Source organism: Pelophylax lessonae (genome assembly GCF_965119305.1).
Source record: "Pelophylax lessonae genome assembly, chromosome: 1".
NCBI classification, from domain to species: Eukaryota; Metazoa; Chordata; class Amphibia; order Anura; family Ranidae; genus Pelophylax; species Pelophylax lessonae.
This window is the reverse complement of record NC_138768.1, coordinates 895,406,182-895,424,274: the sequence shown is the minus strand read 5'-3', so window position 1 is coordinate 895,424,274 and position 18,093 is coordinate 895,406,182. Positions and strand designations below refer to the sequence as shown.

Genomic DNA, 18,093 nt, shown 5'->3' with positions numbered 1-18,093 from the left:
TCTGCTCCCTCCTGACTGACTCTACTTCTGAGCCCTCCCCCCCGTCTCCTAGTTTAAAAGCCCCTCCAACTTGGTGGCCATCTTTCTCCCCAAAAGAGCTGTACTGCCCCCATTAAGGTGCAGCCCATCCTTACTAAAGAGCCGGTAGCCGACTGAGAAGTCAGCCCAGTTCTCCAGGAACCCAAACCCCTCCTTCCTACACCAATTCCTCAGCCACTTGTTAACTTCCCTAATCTCCTTCTGCCTCTCCTGTGTGGCTCGAGGTACAGGCAGTATTTCAGAGAAAACCACCTTGGAGGTCCTTTTCCTCAATCTATTACCTAAGTCCCTGAAATCGTTCTTAAGGATCCTCCACCTTCCTTTAACTTTGTCATTAGTGCCCACATGCACCATGACCGCTGGGTCATCCCCAGCCCCGCCCAACAATCTGTCTGCCAGATCTGCGATGTGCCGAACTCGGGCGCCCGGTAAACAACAAACTGTTCGGTTCACGAGATCTTTTTTACAGATTGCCCTCTCTGTCCTCTTGATAATTGAGTCCCCAACTACCACAACCTGTCTAACTTTCCTGAGTTACGGCCCCCCTTCTTCCTGGAGCCGCCCCTCCCCTGGCAGCTGGGGGAGGGTGCATGCTCCAGCTCTGCCACCCCTGAGTTGATATCCCCCTCAACCTGCAACTCGGCAAATATGTTAGGGTGTACCAACTCAGGATTGGCCTCCCTGGCTCTCCTCCCTCTACCCTTCCTAACAGTCACCCAGCTGCGTACCTCTGCTGCTTGCGTCTCCTCTGTTCCTCCCTCCTCTATGCTGACCCCTGCCAGCGCCTGATAGGTAATGTCCAAGCTCCTTTCCAGGTTGTTGATGCCACGCAGTGTTGCCACTGTGTTCTGTAGGTCCAGGATCTGGTCTACCAGAGCAACAAGTCGCTCACATCCTGCACAGCAGTATTCGTCCTCGATTGGTTCATCAAGGAACGCATACATGCAGCAAGAAGTGCACTGAGTGGCATCCGCAATCCTGTTGGACATTATTACCCTTTACTCTATGGGGATAATATTAACGAACTGCTCTTCCTTACCTACACTACCTCTAACTTCCCTGGTACTAAACCTGGGGTACTCACCAGTGGCTAAGATACTCACCAGTCGCTAATATACTAACCAGTCACTAAGATACTCACCAGTCGCAAAGATCCAACAGTCGCAACGATACTCACCAGTCGCAAAGATACTCACCAGTCGCAAGATACTCACCAGTCGCAAAGATACTCACCAGTCGCAAGATACTCACCAGTCGCAAGGATACTCACCAGTATCAAGGATACTCACCAGTCGCAAAGAATCTCACCAGTCGCAAAGATACTCACCAGTATCAAGGATACTCACCAGTCGCAAAGAATCTCACCAGTCGCAAAGATACTCACCAGTATCAAGGATACTCACCAGTCGCAAAGAATCTCACCAGTCGCAAGATACTCACCCGATACACACCAGTTGCAAATATACTCACCAGTCGCAAGATGCTAACCCTCGCAAGATGCTCACTAGTCGCTAAGATACTCACGGTTGATCAGTCAAGAGCGCCGGCCAGTCGCAGAGCACCGTCGGTCGGTCGCAGAGCACCGTCGGTCGGTCGCAGAACAGTCTGTCAGTCGTAGAACAGTCTGTCAGTCGTAGAACAGTCTGTCAGTCGCAGAACAGTCTGTCAGTCACAGAGCAGTCTGTCAGTCGCAGAACAGTCTGTCAGTCGTAGAACAGTCTTGTCAGTCGTAGAACAGTCTTGTCAGTCGCAGGGCAGTCTGTCAGTCGCAGAACAGTCTGTCAGTCACAGAGCAGTCTGTCAGTCGTAGAACAGTCTTGTCAGTCGCAGGGCAGTCTGTCAGTCGCAGAGCAGTCTGTCAGTCGCTGACGGTCGCAAGCAAGGTCAGTCAGTCACAGATCCCTATGGTCAGTTAGTCACAGGTTGGTCTGTCAGTCCATCAGTCACAGGTCCCAAAGCACCGTCACACAGCTGCAGAGAGATACTCACCAGTCGCCACTGCTCCTCCTCCCCTGCTTCCGTGAACCTCACCTCCTCAATACTGTGCGGTGTCCGTTCTCCGCCGCAGCTCCGCCGTCTACCGCCGTCTACCGCCGTCTACCGCCGCGGCTTACAGTCCCGGTCCCTCACGTCCCGGTCCCGCTGCTCTTAGTCCCGGTCTCTTAGTCTCTTAGTCCCGGTCCCGCCGCTCTCTGTCCCGGTCTCTCTGTCCCGGTCCCCTGCACCCGCGCCGGCTTCTGTTGACCTAGTGCGGCTCCCCCGCACGTGTCACCCGGCTCTCCTCCACACACACTCCTCCAGTTGCTCGCTCACTGCTGCTTGCTTGCTCCTCCCACTTCCGGAGTGTAGCGCGTCTTTCTCTTCCTCTCTCTCCATCCTTCTTTCTTTCTCTCTCCTCTATTTCTCCCTCCATCCCTCTTTCTCTCCATCCCTTTCTCTCTCTCTCTCCATATCTCTCTCTCTCTCCCTCCATCCCTCTTTCTTTCTCTCTCCCTTGATCCCTCTCTCTCTCTCTCTCTATCCCACTCTCTCTCCCTCCATCCCTCTTTTTTTCACTTTCTTTCTCTCTCCCTCCATCCCTCTTTTTTTCTCTTTCTTTCTTTCTCCCTCCATCCTTCTCTCTCTCTTTATCCCTTTCTCTCTCTCTCTCCTCCCTCTCTCTGTCCCTCCATCCCTCTTTATTTCTCTTTCTTTCTCTCTCCCTTCATCCCTCTTTCTTTCTCTCCCTTCATCTCTCTTTCTTTCTTTCTCTCCCTTCATCCCTCTTTCTTTCTCTCCCTTCATCCCTCTTTCTTTCTCTCCCTTCATCCCTCTTTCTTTCTCTCTCCCTCCATCCCCCCTCTTTCTCTCTGTCCCCCTCTCTCTCCCTCTATCCCTCTTTATTTCTCTTTCTTTCACTCTCCCTCCACCCCTCTTTCTCTCTCTCTCCCTCCACCCCTCACTCTTTCTTTATCCCTCTCTCTCTGTCCTCCCTCTCTATCTCCCTCCATCCCTCTTTATTTCTATTTCTTTCTCTCTCTCTCTCTCTATCCCCCTATCTCTCTCCCTCCATCCCTCTTTCTTTCTCTCTCCCTCCATCCCTCTCTCTATAGCTCTCTCTATCTCTCTCTCTTCCTCTCCCTCCATCCCTCTCTCTCTCCCTCCATCCCTATTTATTTCTCTTTCTTTCTCTCTCCCCCATCCCTCTTTATTTCTCTTTCTTTCTCTCTCTCCCTCCATCCCTCTTTCTTTCTCTCTCCCTCCACCACTCTTTCTTTCTCTCTCCCTCCACCCCTCACTCTCTGTTTATCCCTCTCTCTCTCTGTCCCCCTCTCTCTCTCCCTCCATCCCTCTTTATTTCTCTTTCTTTCTTTCTTTCTTTCTTTCTTTCTTTCTTTCTTTCTTTCTTTCTTTCTTTCTTTCTTTCTTTCTTTCTTTCTTTCTTTCTTTCTTTCTTTCTTTCTTTCTTTCTTTCTTTCTTTCTTTCTTTCTTTCTTTCTCTCTCCCTCAATACCTCTCTCTGTCTATCCCCCCCCCTCTCTCTCTCTCTCTCTCTGCCCCCCTCTCCCTCCATCCCTCTTTATTTCTCTATCTTTCCCTCTCCCTCCGTCCCTCTCTCTCTCCTCCTCTCGCTCTCCCTCATCCCTCTTTCTTTCTCTCTCCCTCTATCTCTATCCCCCTCTCTCTCTCTCCCTCCATCCCTCTTTCTCTCTATAACTCTCTCTCTCCATCCCTCTCTCTCTCCCTCCATCCCTCTTTATTACTCTTTCTTTCTCTTTCTTTCTCTCCCCCTCCATCTTTCTTTCGCTCTCCCTCCATCCATCTTTATTTCTCTTTCTCTCTCTCTCTCTCTCCCTCCATTCCCTCTTTCTGTATCTCTCCCTCTATCCCTTTTTATTTATCTTTCTTTCTCTCTCCCTCAATCCCTCTCTCTCTCTATCCCTCTCTCTCTCTGTCCCCCTTTCTTTCTCCCTCCATCCCTCTCTCTCTCTCCATCCCCCTCTCTCTCTCCCTACATCCCTGTCCCTCCATTCCTCTCTCCCCCATCCCTCTTTCTCTCCATCCCTTTCGCTCTCTCCCTCCATCCCTATTTCTTTATCTCACCCTCCATTTCTCTCTCCACCCCCCTCTCTCTTTCTTTCTTTCTTTCTTTTTCTTTCTCTCTCTCTCTCTCTCTCCCTCTCCATCCCTCTTTATTTCTCTCAATTTCTCTCCCTCCATCCTTCTTTATTTATATTTCTCTCTCCCTGCATCCCTCTTTATTTCTCTTTCTTTCTCTCTCTCTCTCCCTCCATCTCTCTCTCTCTCTCCCTCCATCCCTCTCCTTCTCTCCCTCCATCCCTCTTTCTCTATCTCTCCCTCCACCCCTCTCTCTCTCTCTCTCCCTCCATCCCTCTCTCCCTCCATCCCTCTCTCCCTCCATCCCTCTTTCCCTCAATCCCTCTTTTATTTAATTTATTTATAAGGTCGGCACAATACAATTATATATATAATCACACACTTTATTATTTTTGAGGTGGGGGAGAATCTTTGGTGAGTTCCCACACTTTCTTTCCCAGGACTTGACCCCTGGTCAGCAGAAGTCTGACCAATGGAGGAAAGGCAGGCTGTGCAGGGGGCCATGTCAGGAGAAATCTTACCAATGGAGGACAGGCAGGCTGTGCAGGGGGGCGTGTCAGGAGAAATCTTACCAATGGAGGACAGGCAGGCTGTGCAGGGGGGCGTGTCAGGAGAAATCTTACCAATGGAGGACAGGCAGGCTGTGCAGGGGGCATGTCAGCAGAAGTCTGACCGATGGAGGACAGGCAGACTGTGCAGGGGGGCGTCAGGAGGAATCTGATTAATAGAGGACAGGCAGGCTGTGCAGGGGGCGTGTCAGCAGAAGTCTGACTGATGGAGGACAGGCAGGCTGTGCAGGGGGCGTGTCAGCAGAAGTCTGACCAATGGAGAACAGGCAGACTGTGCAGGGGGCATGTCAGGAGAAATCTGACTGATAGAGAACAGGCAGACTGTGCAGGGGGGCGTTTTAGCAGAAGTCTGACTGATGGAGGACAGGCAGGCTGTGCAGGAGGGTGTGTCAGCAGAAGTCCGAGCAATGGAGGACAGGCAGGCTGTGAAGGCGGGGTGTCAGGAGAAATCTGACCAATGGAGGACAAGCAGGCTGTGCAGGGGGGGCATGTCAGCAGAAGTCTGAGCAATGGAGGACAGGCAGACTGTGCAGGGGGTGTGTCAGGAGAAATCTGACCAATGGAGGACAAGCAGGCTGTGCAGGGGGGGGGGGGGGCATGTCAGCAGAAGTCCGAGCAATGGAGGACAGGCAGGCTGTGAAGGCGGGGTGTCAGGAGAAATCTGACCAATGGAGGACAGGCAGGCTGTGTAGGGGGCATGTCAGGAGAAATCTGACCAATGGAAGACAGGCAGGCTGTGTAGGGGGTGTGTCAGGAGAAATGTGACTAAAGTAGGACAGGCAGGCTGTGCAGGGGGGGTGTCAGCAAAAGTCTGACCAAAGTAGGACAGGCAGGCTGTGCAGGGGGGTGTCAGCAGAAGTCCGAGCAATGGAGGACATGCAGGCTGTGAAGGTGGGGTGTCAGGAGAAATCTGACCAATGGAAGACAGGCAGGCTGTGTAGGGGGTGTGTCAGGTGAAATATGACCAAACAAGGACAGGCAGGCTGTGTAGGGGGTGTGTCAGGTGAAATATGACCAAAGTAGGACAGGCAGACTGTGTAGGGGGGTGTGTCTGGTAAAGTCTGACTAATGGAGGACATGCAGGCTGTGAAGGCGGGGTGTCAGGAGAAATCTGTCCAATAGAGGACAGGCAGGCTGTATAGGGGGCGTGTCAGCAGAAATCTGACCAATGGAAGACAGGCAGGCTGTGTAGGGGGTGTGTCAGGTGAAATATGACCAAAGTAGGACAGGCAGACTGTGTAGGGGGGTGTGTCTGGTAAAGTCTGACTAATGGAGGACAGGCAGACTGTGCAGGGGGCGTTTCAGCAGAAGTCTGACCAATGGAGGAAAGGCAGGCTGAGCTCCTGAGCAGAATACGAAGAAGAACACTGACCACACTGTGATGGATGTGCTTCCATTTACCGGTGTGGTTAGTTTGACATAGTAAGGTGGGGGGGAGTTTACACAATGGAAGTAATACATTGAGAACACCAGAAACATCAGAACGATGGAATGTTGGGGGAATGCAGGGAATAGACTGATTGGACCCGGGAATGCTCTAACCAGGAGATGCAGTGAATTTGGCGATGGGTTGTATCTTCTGAGCTTCTGACACATCCCATTCTTCTAAAGCCTGTTCCATCCCGTTATCTTATTCTTCTTCCCCAGTGGGCACCAGCTGTGTCCCAGAGAAGAGTCTCAGCTTGATGTAGCCTGATCCGTTACACCTGGTCATGAGGTCTCTCGAGGCGGTGATGAATTTGATCCCTGTGGTGACTGGGGTTGATGATGCAGAAGCCCCTTCTGTCTGTGTTGCCTGAGCTCTCCAGGTTGGTGTCCGGCTTTCTTGGCTGAAATAAATGAGCCCCGACCCCGACCTCATTAGCCAACTGTAGACTGGCCCCTCGGAAACATGCTGGGATTCCTCTCCTCCACTAGAACAGCGTGTAGGTGAGGGAGTTTGCCAGGTCCGCTTTATAGTCCAATTTAAACACCCAATGGTCTGTCTAGTGGATCCGTTCTTCTTCCCATGGCCATCCAGAACTATGCTCAGGCCTGGTTGGCTTTTTTGCTCTTTGCACCCCTGGACAGCTGTGGTGGAGTCCATGGTGGTTCCTGGACATGTGATGTGAACAGGAAATCCCAGACTCGAGCCCCCTCATGGTGTATGGAACTGTATTACTGAAATGAGACAGGCCATGTCCCCAGCCCTACACCGCTCAAAGATTTCCATGAGATGAGTCTGACATGATTGGCCCTCAGTGAAGCTGCTTCGGGTCCAGCAAGGTGATCCTTCTCTTCAGTAGAGATTCCATCGATGTCACTACAACCAATGTTAGACTGACTGAAACACTCCTGACGGAGGATGTAGAGAGATGTGAGGATGATGGGGGTGATAGGCTCTACGGGGGTAGAAGGGTCATATCAGCTCAGGGTGGCCAATCTGCTGCTAAACATAGAAGAAATGGATGACATAAGAAGAAGGGAGGTAAATATACCAACCCGGGAGACGAAAGTCCCCCCCCCCCCCCGCCGGCCATTGATAAGACTCCGCTAAATATTATTCTAACTATGACTACAACTACTGTGCTGACAAGGAGCCTTCACCTGGCACATCATTCAGGGATTAGCGAGGGTTAATATTTTACCAGAATAAACCTGAGACTGGTAATGAGTAACCGAATATTACAATCCAGTCCCAACCGTACAATAACAGGACACACCTTCATATCCATCACCTTTACACACCTGTATGTACACTATTCCCATATATTGTATATATCAATGTATCCATTCATCACTAGCGGGGGTGGGGGAGGGTATACTGTATATATTCTTCCCTTGTCTGTATTTCATCTCACCTGTATATACATTCTCCCCTTGTCTGTACACCTCCACTGTATAACATCTCGCCTGTATATATAGTATCTGACAAAAGTAAGTACACCTCTCCCATGTGACAACACTGAAGAAATGAGACTTGGTTACAATGTAAAGTAGTGAGTGTACAGCTTGTATAACAGTGTAAATTTACTGTCCCCTCAAAATAACTCCACACACAGCCATTAATGTCTAAACCACTGGCAACAAAAGTCAGTACACCCCTAAGTGACAATGTCCAAATTGGGCCCAATTAGTCATTTTCCCTCCCCGGTGTCATGTGACTCGTTAGTGTTACAAGGTCTCAGGTGTGAATGGGGAGCAGGTGTGTTACTTATGCTAGCATAAGGAACAAACTATTCAGAGAAAGGGAATACAATAAGACGCGTGGCCACTCATTAAAACTAGAGGAAAGGCGGTTTAACCTTAAAATACGTAAGGGGTTCTTCACTGTAAGAGCGGTAAGGATGTGGAATTCTCTTCCACAAGTAGTAGTATCAGCAGGGAGCATTGATAGTTTCAAAAAACTATTAGATGGACACCTTAAAGACCACAACATACAGGGGTATACAATGTACAACATACAGGGGGTATACAATGTACAACATACAGGGGGTATACAATGTACAACATACAGGGGTATACAATGTACAACATACAGGGGTATACAATGTACAACATACAGGGGGTATACAATGTACAACATACAGGGGTATACAATGTACAACACACAGGGGTATACAATGTACAACATACAGGGGGTATACAATGTACAACATACAGGGGTATACAATGTACAACATACAGGGGGTATACAATATACAACATACAGGGGTATACAATGTACAACATACAGGGGGTATACAATGTACAACATACAGGGGGTATACAATGTACAACATACAGGGGTATACAATGTACAACATACAGGGGTATACAATGTACAACATACAGGGGTATACAATGTACAACATACAGGGGGTATACAATGTACAACATACAGGGGGTATACAATATACAACATACAGGGGTATACAATGTACAACATACAGGGGTATACAATGTACAACATACAGGGGTATACAATGTACAACATACAGGGGTATACAATGTACAACATACAGGGGTATACAATGTACAACATACAGGGGTATACAATGTACAACATACAGGAGTATACAATGTACGGTTAACAGCAAACACACACACACACATCATAGGTTGAACTGGATGGACTGATGTATTTTTTCAACTTCACTAACTATGTAACTATGTAACATTTGGTGTTATCGCTCTCACTCTCTCATACTGGTCACTGGAAGTTCAACATGGCTCCTCATGGCAAAGAACTCTCTGGGGAGCTGAAAAAAAGAATTGTTGCTCTACATAAAGATGGCCCAGGCTATAAGAAGATTGCCAAGACCCTGAAACTGAGCTGCAGCACGGTGGCCAAGACCATACAGCGGTTTACCAGGACAGGTTCCACTCAGAACAGGCCTCACCATGGTCCACCAAAGAAGTTGAGTGCTGTGCTCAGCGTCATATCCAGAGGTTGTCTTTGGGAAATAGATGTATGAGTGCTGCCAGCATTGCTGCAGAGGTTGAAGGGGTGGGGGGGGGGGGGGTCAGCCTGTCAGTGCTCAGACCATACGCCGCACACTGCATCAAATTGGTCTGCATGGCTGTCATCCCAGAAGGAAGCCTCTTCTAAAGATGATGGACAAGAAAGCCGGCAAACAGTTTGCTGAAGACAAGCAGACTAAGGACATGGATTACTGGAACCATCTCCTGTGCTCTGAGGAGACCAAGATAAACTTATTTGGTGTCAGATGGTGTCAGGCGTGTGTGGGGGCAACCAGGTGAGGAGTACAAAGACAAGTGTGTCTTCCTACAGTCAGGCATGGTGGTGGGAGTGTCATGGTCTGGGGCTGCATGAGTGCTGCCGGCACTGGGGAGCTACAGATCATTGAGGGAACCATGAATGCCAACATGTACTGTGACATACTGAAGCAGAGCATGATCCCCTCCCTTCAGAGACTGGGGGGCAGGGCAGTATTCCAACATAACGACCCCAAACACCTCCAAGATGACCACTGCCTTGCTAAAGAAGCTGAGGGTAAAGGTGATGGACTGGCCAAGCGTCTCCAGACCTAAACCCTATTGAGCATCTGTGGGGGATCCTCAAACAGAAGGTGGAGGAGGGGGAGGTCTCTAATACCCACCAGCTCTGTGATGTCATCATGGAGGAGGGGAAGAGGACTCCAGTGGCAACCTGTGAAGCTCTGGTGAACTCCATGCCCAAGAGGGTTAAGGCAGTGCTGGAAAATAATGGCGGCCACACAAAATATTGACACCTTGGGCCCAATTTCGACATTTTCACTTAGGGGTGTACTGACTTTTGTTGCCAGCAGGTTAGACATTAATGGCTGTGTGTTGAGTTATTTTGAGGGGACAGTAAATTTACACTGTTATACAAGCTGTACACTCACTACTTTACATTGTAGCAAAGTCTCATTTCTTCAGTGTTGTCACATGAAAAGATAGAATGGGAGGGGTGTACTTACTTTTTTGAGATACTGTATGTTCCTACCTTGTCTGTACACTCTCACCTGTATAACATCTCACCTCTATATACATTCCTCCCTTGTCTGTACACCCTCACCTGTATAACATCTCACCTGTATAACATCTCACCTGTATAACATCTCACCTGTATAACATCTCACCTGTATAACATCTCACATCTCACCTGTATAACATCTCACCTGTATAACATCTCACCTAAATACCATCTCACCTGTATACCATCTCACCTGTATACCATCTCACCTGTATACCATCTCACCTGTATAACATCTCACCTGTATACCATCTCACATCTCACCTGTATAACATCTCACCTGTATACCATCTCACATCTCACCTGTATAACATCTCACCTGTATACCATCTCACCTGTATACCATCTCACCTGTATAACATCTCACCTGTATAACATCTCACCTGTATACCATCTCACCTGTATAACATCTCACCTGTATACCATCTCACCTGTATACCATCTCACCTGTATAACATCTCACCTGTATAACATCTCACCTGTATAACATCTCACCTGTATAACATCTCATGTGACTTGCTTTGCGGCAGAGCTGAGGATTTATGGAGTGATGCTGATAAAGAAGATTTATTGGAGGTAATCCATACTGATAACTCCATCCATGTGTGAACCTTTTTAGGATGAAGGTGGGATATCTGTGCTGAGTGACGTCTGATAGGTCGATGCAGAGTACGGGATGGAGTGCAGTGTTGGACTGGGTGGAGAAGGACACTTTGAATATATACATTGAAGAGACACAATTTGAGGATTATAATGGTGCACATATCGGATGGTGGAGGTGGGCACAGGTGTAGACAGAGTTCTTTTGTAGGATACGGTTGTGACGAACTCACTCAGGACAGAGGCTTTTGCAGGGGACTGCAGGCTAGCCCATTGCCTACTGACTAGGGGCCCTGGCATTTAAGGGAACACTACTCTTAGTGAGATGTATGCTGGGGGACCCTTGGAGTAATGTTACTTTGGAATCAAGTCCATGTCTCCCCAAGACACACAGACTCATTGCAGATGGTAATCTCATCAACTCAAGCCACCTGTCTTTCACATGTAGCACCCTACAGGTAGGTGCTGGGTAAATGTATAGTGGGCCTTGTCTGCCTAACAGCAGGGCTGTGATCTGTTAGTCAGGGTGTCATGGCTTCCAGATGTGTCTGCTGAAGGGGAAGTCTCCCCACTGGCTCCTGTGAGAGGCTTCTCATAGGGCAGTGTGGGACGCCCAATCAGGGGACACATCCCAGCTTGTAACTACCCCAGAAGGCAGATTAGGCTGCAAAGGATTCTGGGAGAGGATATAAGTTTGGGGGGAAGTGTGTGGCATGGTGTCTTTGGCGGGAGCAGAGTCCCAGGAAGGAGAGTGCGGCTGTCTCTCCTCCTGTCTGAGGAAGGTGGATGTCTCTCCTCCTGTCTGAGGAAGGTGGATGTCTCTCCTCCTGTCTGAGGAAGGTGGATGTCTCGGGGTGTCGCCTGAGAGTCCAGAGAGTGCTGAGCTGAGCTGAGGGGATCCGGTGTGCCGAGAGCCTGCGGAGAGAGAGAGGGGTCCAGTCCCAGGAAAGCCTACACAGGTCGTGAGTACTGAGGATTGCCCCTGGGGGTCTGCCTAGAGTCAGAGGGGACCACTCCGGAAGAGGTTCGGGGATCCAAGGTCAGCTAGCTGTAAAGGGGGTACCTAGGTTGAGGACCCTGAAGTGTAAAGGGGGTACATAGTCAGTGGACCCTGAAGAGTTCAAGGAGCAAAAAGGGGGCAACCGCACTCTGGGCCCTGAATTGTATTGCGTGTGCCAGTTACAGTGATGGGTATTTGGAGTTCTACAAAATACTGCCTCAAGCTGTGCCAGGCGGGGAAAAAGTATTCAAAGACTTACACAGTGAAGCAGTGTCAGGAGTTCTACAATTCTCAGTCTTGGATCTACTGGACTATCGGTCGGGGATTCAACATTTCCTCTGTTTTACAGAGTGTTCTCAGAGTCAGTGAGCGTTGGCTGGCGCCGGCTGGCATCAGGGAAGCGCCAATGGGCATTTTTCCAGGATCAAAGTCCCAATTGTAATTAGTTCAAGCCGAGAGGAGTATCCCACTCATTCCCTTCTCCCATCCCTTTAATTTATAATAAAAACCACAAACAAAGATGCCGGAGTTGTCACTATCTCATTTGTCACACCTGGGGACTCAGCTCACATGGGCTGGAGAGGATTCTGATACTGATGGCAGACCCACATCAGGCCACAGGTCCTTGCTACACACACATTGTTAATTATGTTAATTAACACACCTATTGTCTTCTAGCACACTATTGGGGGGGATGTGTTTACACTTATAATAATGTGTATTGTAGTGTGGGAGCTCAATGCCGGACAGTCTGACCTGGAGTGAGATCCTGAATAATCAAAGCATTGTCTAGGTGTGGATTCCCATTTATTCATATTGCTTTTGTCTGGGGGCTACTTTGATTAACTCTTGAAGGATCCTCTATGATGGGGTTAGCCATGAGTCAGCTGTACCTCGTTATCTCACCATTGTCTGATGTTTTGGGTAAATATTTGGGTGGTTACTGACATACTTCTCAAGTGTATAAAAAAACCTGTATTCTTGTTCAATAAAGTGTTCCAGATTTTGCAGCTAAAACGAGTTCTGTCTAGTTCTTGGTTGCAATATGCGGCTATAATATCTGACATCTATGTTCAGACTGGAGGAAGCGGTATATTGACAGAAGCACTCAAGAACACTCTGGGTCGGTTCCATCACAACGGGCACAAAAATACGAGATTTCACTTTATTTCCTGTAACTTGCAGTATATGATAAGATGAATTCTGTAGTGATGGTGATAAAGCTATGGGGAGTCATGTATGAGCAATATGTAGAACACCTCCAGGAGAGTGTTAGGTCATGTGATCAGAGAATAAAGCAGGTGAGGGTCAGGTTAGGGCCGGCCCTACCATGGGTCCCGGTGGGGCCATGGGACACAGGCGGCACTAGAGAGGGGCGGCCCCCGGCCGCCTCTTCTCTTCTTCGCCTATCGGTAAAAAAAAAAAAGGTCCGCGGACGGCCTGACATGCACACTGCGCATGCGCCGCCGCCGCTCTGCAAAGCCCGTAGACGTTTGGCTATTTCCGGGAATAGCCGAACATGTATTAGCTTTCCCGAGCGGCGGCGCATGCTCAGTGTGCATGTCAGGCCGGCTGCGGACGTGTTGACGTGTGGCGCCGGGCGGCGCCATTTTTAAATCCTAAGGCGCCTTTAGAAAGAGGTAAGTGAGACTGCTCTACACTGCAGCCACACTACCTGCCATTATGCGGGGCTGCAGACATACTACAGAAGATGCAGTGCTGCGGGCATGGTACATGCCCGCAGCACTGCATCTCCTGTAGTATGCCCGCAGCCCCGTATTCTCTTGTACCATGCCCGCAGACCCACATTCTCCTCTACCATGCCCACAACACTGCATCTCCTGTAGTATGCCTGCAGCCCTGTATACTCTTGTACCATGCCCGCAGACCCACATTCTCCTCTGCCATACCCACAGCCCTGCATTCTCATGCACCATGCCCGCAGCTCTGCATTCTCCTGTACCATGCCCACAGCCCTGCATTCTCCTGTACCATGCCCGCAGCACTGAATTCTCCTGAACCATGCCCGCATCCCTGCATTCTTCTGTATCATGCCCGCAGCCCTGCCTTCTCCTGTACCATGCCCGCAGCCCTGCATTCTTCTGTACCATGCCCGCAGCACTGAATTCTCCTGAACCATGCCCGCAGCCCCGCATTCTTCTGTACTATGCCCGCAGCCCCGCATTCTTCTGTACCATGCCCACAGCCCCGCATTCTCCTGTACCATGCCTGCAGCACTGCATTCTCCTGTACCATGCACACAGCCCTGCATTCTTCTGTACCATGCCTGCAGCACTGCATTCTTCTGTACCATGCCCGCAGCACTCAATTCTCCTGTACCATGCCCGCAGCCCTGCATTCTCCTGTACATGCCCGCAGCACTGAATTCTCCTGAACCATGCCCGCAGCCCTGCATTCTTCTGTACCATGCCCGCAGCCCTGCATTCTCCTGTACCATGCCCGCAGCCCTGCATTTTTCTGTACCATGCCCGCAGCACTGCATTCTTCTGTACCATGCCCGCAGCCCTGCATTCTCCTGTACCATGCCCGCAGCACTGCATTCTTCTGTACCATGCCCACAGCCCTGCATTCTCCTGTACCATGCCCACAGCCCTGCATTCTCCTGTACCATGCCCGCAGCACTGCATTCTCCTGTACCATGCCCGCAGCCCTGCAGGGCACTGTGGCATATAGACAGTAGAAAGCCTGGTGCGCTCATCTGCCCAGTGTCTACTGCTCTGTCCTGCTCCTGCTGTCACTCCGTACACACTCACACCCCTCTGACTGCTCCCATAGTCCTATAGAATGTGGGGGCCTCTTGGAGGGCATGAATTTTTTATTTTTTGGGGGGGGGGGCAGCATTTCATTCTCGGACCCAGGCAGCACAATGTCTTGGGCCAGCCCTGGGTCAGGTAATGTGATCAGAGAATATAGGTGAGGGCCACGTCATGTGATCAGAGAATATAGGTGAGGGCCACGTCATGTGATCAGAGAATATAGGTGAGGGTCAGGTCATGTGATCAGAGAATAATACAGGTGAGGGTCAGGTCATGTGATCAGAGAATAATACAGGTGAGGGTCAGGTCATGGGATCAGAGAATAATACAGGTGAGGGTCAGGTCATGTGATAGAGAATAATACAGGTGAGGGTCAGGTCATGTGATCAGAGAATATAGGGGAGGGTCAGGTCATGTGATCAGAGAATACAGGTGAGGGTCAGGTCATGTGATCAGAGAAAAATACAGGTGAGGGTCAGGTCATGTGATCAGAGAATACAGGTGAGGGTCAGGTCATGTGATCAGAGGATAATACAGGTGAGGTTTGGGTCATGTGATCAGAGGATAATACAGGTGAGGGTCAGGTCATGTGATCAGAGAATAATACAGGTGAGGGTCAGGTCATGTGATCAGAGAATGCAGGTGAGGGTCAGGTCATGTGATCAGAGAATATAATACAGGTGAGGGTCAGGTCATGTGATCAGAGAATGCAGGTGAGGGTCAGGTCATGTGATCAGAGAAAAATACAGGTGAGGGTCAGGTCATGTGATCAGAGAATACAGGTGAGGGTCAGGTCATGTGATCAGAGAATAATACAGGTGAGGGTCGGGTCATGTGATCAGAGAATAATACAGGTGAGGGTCAGGTCATGTGATCAGAGAATGCAGGTGAGGGTCAGGTCATGTGATCAGAGAATATAATACAGGTGAGGGTCAGGTCATGTGATCAGAGAATGCAGGTGAGGGTCAGGTCATGTGATCAGAGAAAAATACAGGTGAGGGTCAGGTCATGTGATCAGAGAATACAGGTGAGGGTCAGGTCATGTGATCAGAGAATAATACAGGTGAGGGTCGGGTCATGTGATCAGAGAATAATACAGGTGAGGGTCGGGTCATGTGATCAGAGAATAATACAGGTGAGGGTCAGGTCATGTGATCAGAGAATGCAGGTGAGGGTCAGGTCATGTGATCAGAGAATAATACAGGTGAGGGTCAGGTCATGTGATCAGAGAATAAAAGAGATGAGGATCGGGTCATGTGATCAGAGAATACAGGTGAGGGTCAGGTCATGTGATCAGAGAATAATACAGGTGAGGGTCGGGTCATGTGATCAGAGAATAATACAGGTGAGGGTCAGGTCATGTGATCAGAGAATATAATACAGGTGAGGGTCAGGTCATGTGATCAGAGAATGCAGGTGAGGGTCAGGTCATGTGATCAGAGAAAAATACAGGTGAGGGTCAGGTCATGTGATCAGAGAATACAGGTGAGGGTCAGGTCATGTGATCAGAGAATAATACAGGTGAGGGTCGGGTCATGTGATCAGAGAATAATACAGGTGAGGGTCAGGTCATGTGATCAGAGAATGCAGGTGAGGGTCAGGTCATGTGATCAGAGAATAATACAGGTGAGGGTCAGGTCATGTGATCAGAGAATGCAGGTGAGGGTCAGGTCATGTGATCAGAGAATAAAAGAGATGAGGATCGGGTCATGTGATCAGAGAATACAGGTGAGGGTCAGGTCATGTGATCAGAGAATAATACAGGTGAGTCATGTGTTGAAGGTCTCTTCTCTCTTGGTGACAGATGTCATGGACTGGGACAAGGGCTATCCTGCCTGTGGGGGGAAGGAGCAATCCCCCATTAATGTGGACACCCGAGACACCAGATTTGACCCAATGCTGAAGCCCATTGAAGTCTCTGGGTACGACGTGTCACCTGAAGAAAGCCTGAAACTGAAGAACAATGGACACACAGGTAACACCAAAAAACCATCTAATGTGACCAGATACAGTATCCCACAAAAGTAAGTACACCCCTCTCATCTATCTTTTCATGTGACAACACTGAAGAAATGAGACTTTGCTACAATGTAAAGTAGTGAGTGTACAGTAGTGAGTTTCTTCAGCGTTGTCACATGAAAATATAGAATGGGAGGGGTGTACTTACTTTTGTCAGATACTGTATCATCTCCTCGCCTGCATGGCAGAGCCACCTTTCTCCTGTGCCTGGCCATATAGAGAGAGGACACCACTACATGGAACAGATGGAGAACCTCTTTATTGGACCTCCCATGTTATCCAGGTCTCTTCTGTTATTGAGGGACCCAGGCTTAGATATTAACCACTTTACCACCGGAGGATTTTGCTGTCTTCCGTCCAGGCCACTTTTTGCGATTCGGCGCTGTGCGACTTCAACTGACAATTGCGCGGTCGTTCGATGCCGTACCCAAACGAAATTTACGTCCTTTTTTACCCACAAACAGAGCTTTCTTTTGGTGGTATTTGATCACCTCTGCGATTTTTACTTTTTGCGCTATAAACAAAAAAAGAGCGACAATTTTGAAAAAATAACAATATTTTTAACATTTTTTTATATGAAATTCCCCCCAAAAAAGATGTAAAAACCAATTTTTTTTAAAATTTTTGGCCAATTTGTTTTCTGCTACCTATGTTTGGTAAAAAAAATCGCAATAAGCGTATTTTGATTGGTTTGCGCAAAAGTTATTGCGTTTACTAACAAAGGGAAATATTTATGTCATTTTTGGTGTTTTTTTTTTAACGCGTAATGGCGGCGATCTGCGATTTTTTTTGCGGGACTGCGACATTGCGGTGGACAGATCGGACCCTTGACTGACATTTTTGACACTTTTGGGGGTACCAGTGACATTACTACAGTAATCAGTGCTATATATATGCACTGTTACTGTAAAAATGACACTGGCAGGGAAGGGGTTAATTTTATTGGAGAGGGAGGGGTTAATGTATGCCTGGTGCTTACTGACATGTAGGGGGGAGGTGACTGAGTGACACAGGGACAGATCACATGTTGAGCTATGCTGAACAGTCCGATCTGTAACTCCCTGTCACTATGGAGATCCGCCCGCTTGTGTTTACACAGGCGGGCGGATCTCCACACTAGATCCCCGGCGATCGGGGCAGAGCAGCGGCGATCGCTGCTGCTCCTCCCCTGGCCCGACTCCCGCTGTGACCGAAAACAGCGGGAGCGAGCCTCCGGTGGCGCGCAAGCACCGCCCAGAAGGGGGAGTGTCTGACGACGTTAATACTACGTCGTCAGACGATAACGAGCCACTCTGCCGCAGTAATATTACTGTGGGTGGAGGTAAAGTGGTTAAATGGTCTCTTCCCCCCATACTGTGTCCTATTATTGGGGCCTCTTGGCTCCATATTATCTCCTGTTATTGAGGTATCTTCCCCCCATACTGTCTCCCGTTATTGAGGTCTCTTCCCTCTGTATTGTGCCTCATTATTGAGGTCTCTTCCCTCTGTATTGTGCCTCATTATTGAGATCCC

General features: G+C 49.1%; 1 protein-coding gene across 1 annotated transcript in view; it reads left to right on the top strand.

Moving 5' to 3' along the window:
• CA9 (carbonic anhydrase 9) overlaps positions 1–18,093 on the top strand; it is a 103,061-nt gene that overhangs the window by 20,966 nt on the left and 64,002 nt on the right. Inside the window, exon 3 of the mRNA XM_082256474.1 lies at positions 16,367–16,537. Coding sequence (XP_082112600.1) covers positions 16,367–16,537 — 171 coding nt within the window. The remainder of the gene's footprint in view (positions 1–16,366; positions 16,538–18,093) is intronic.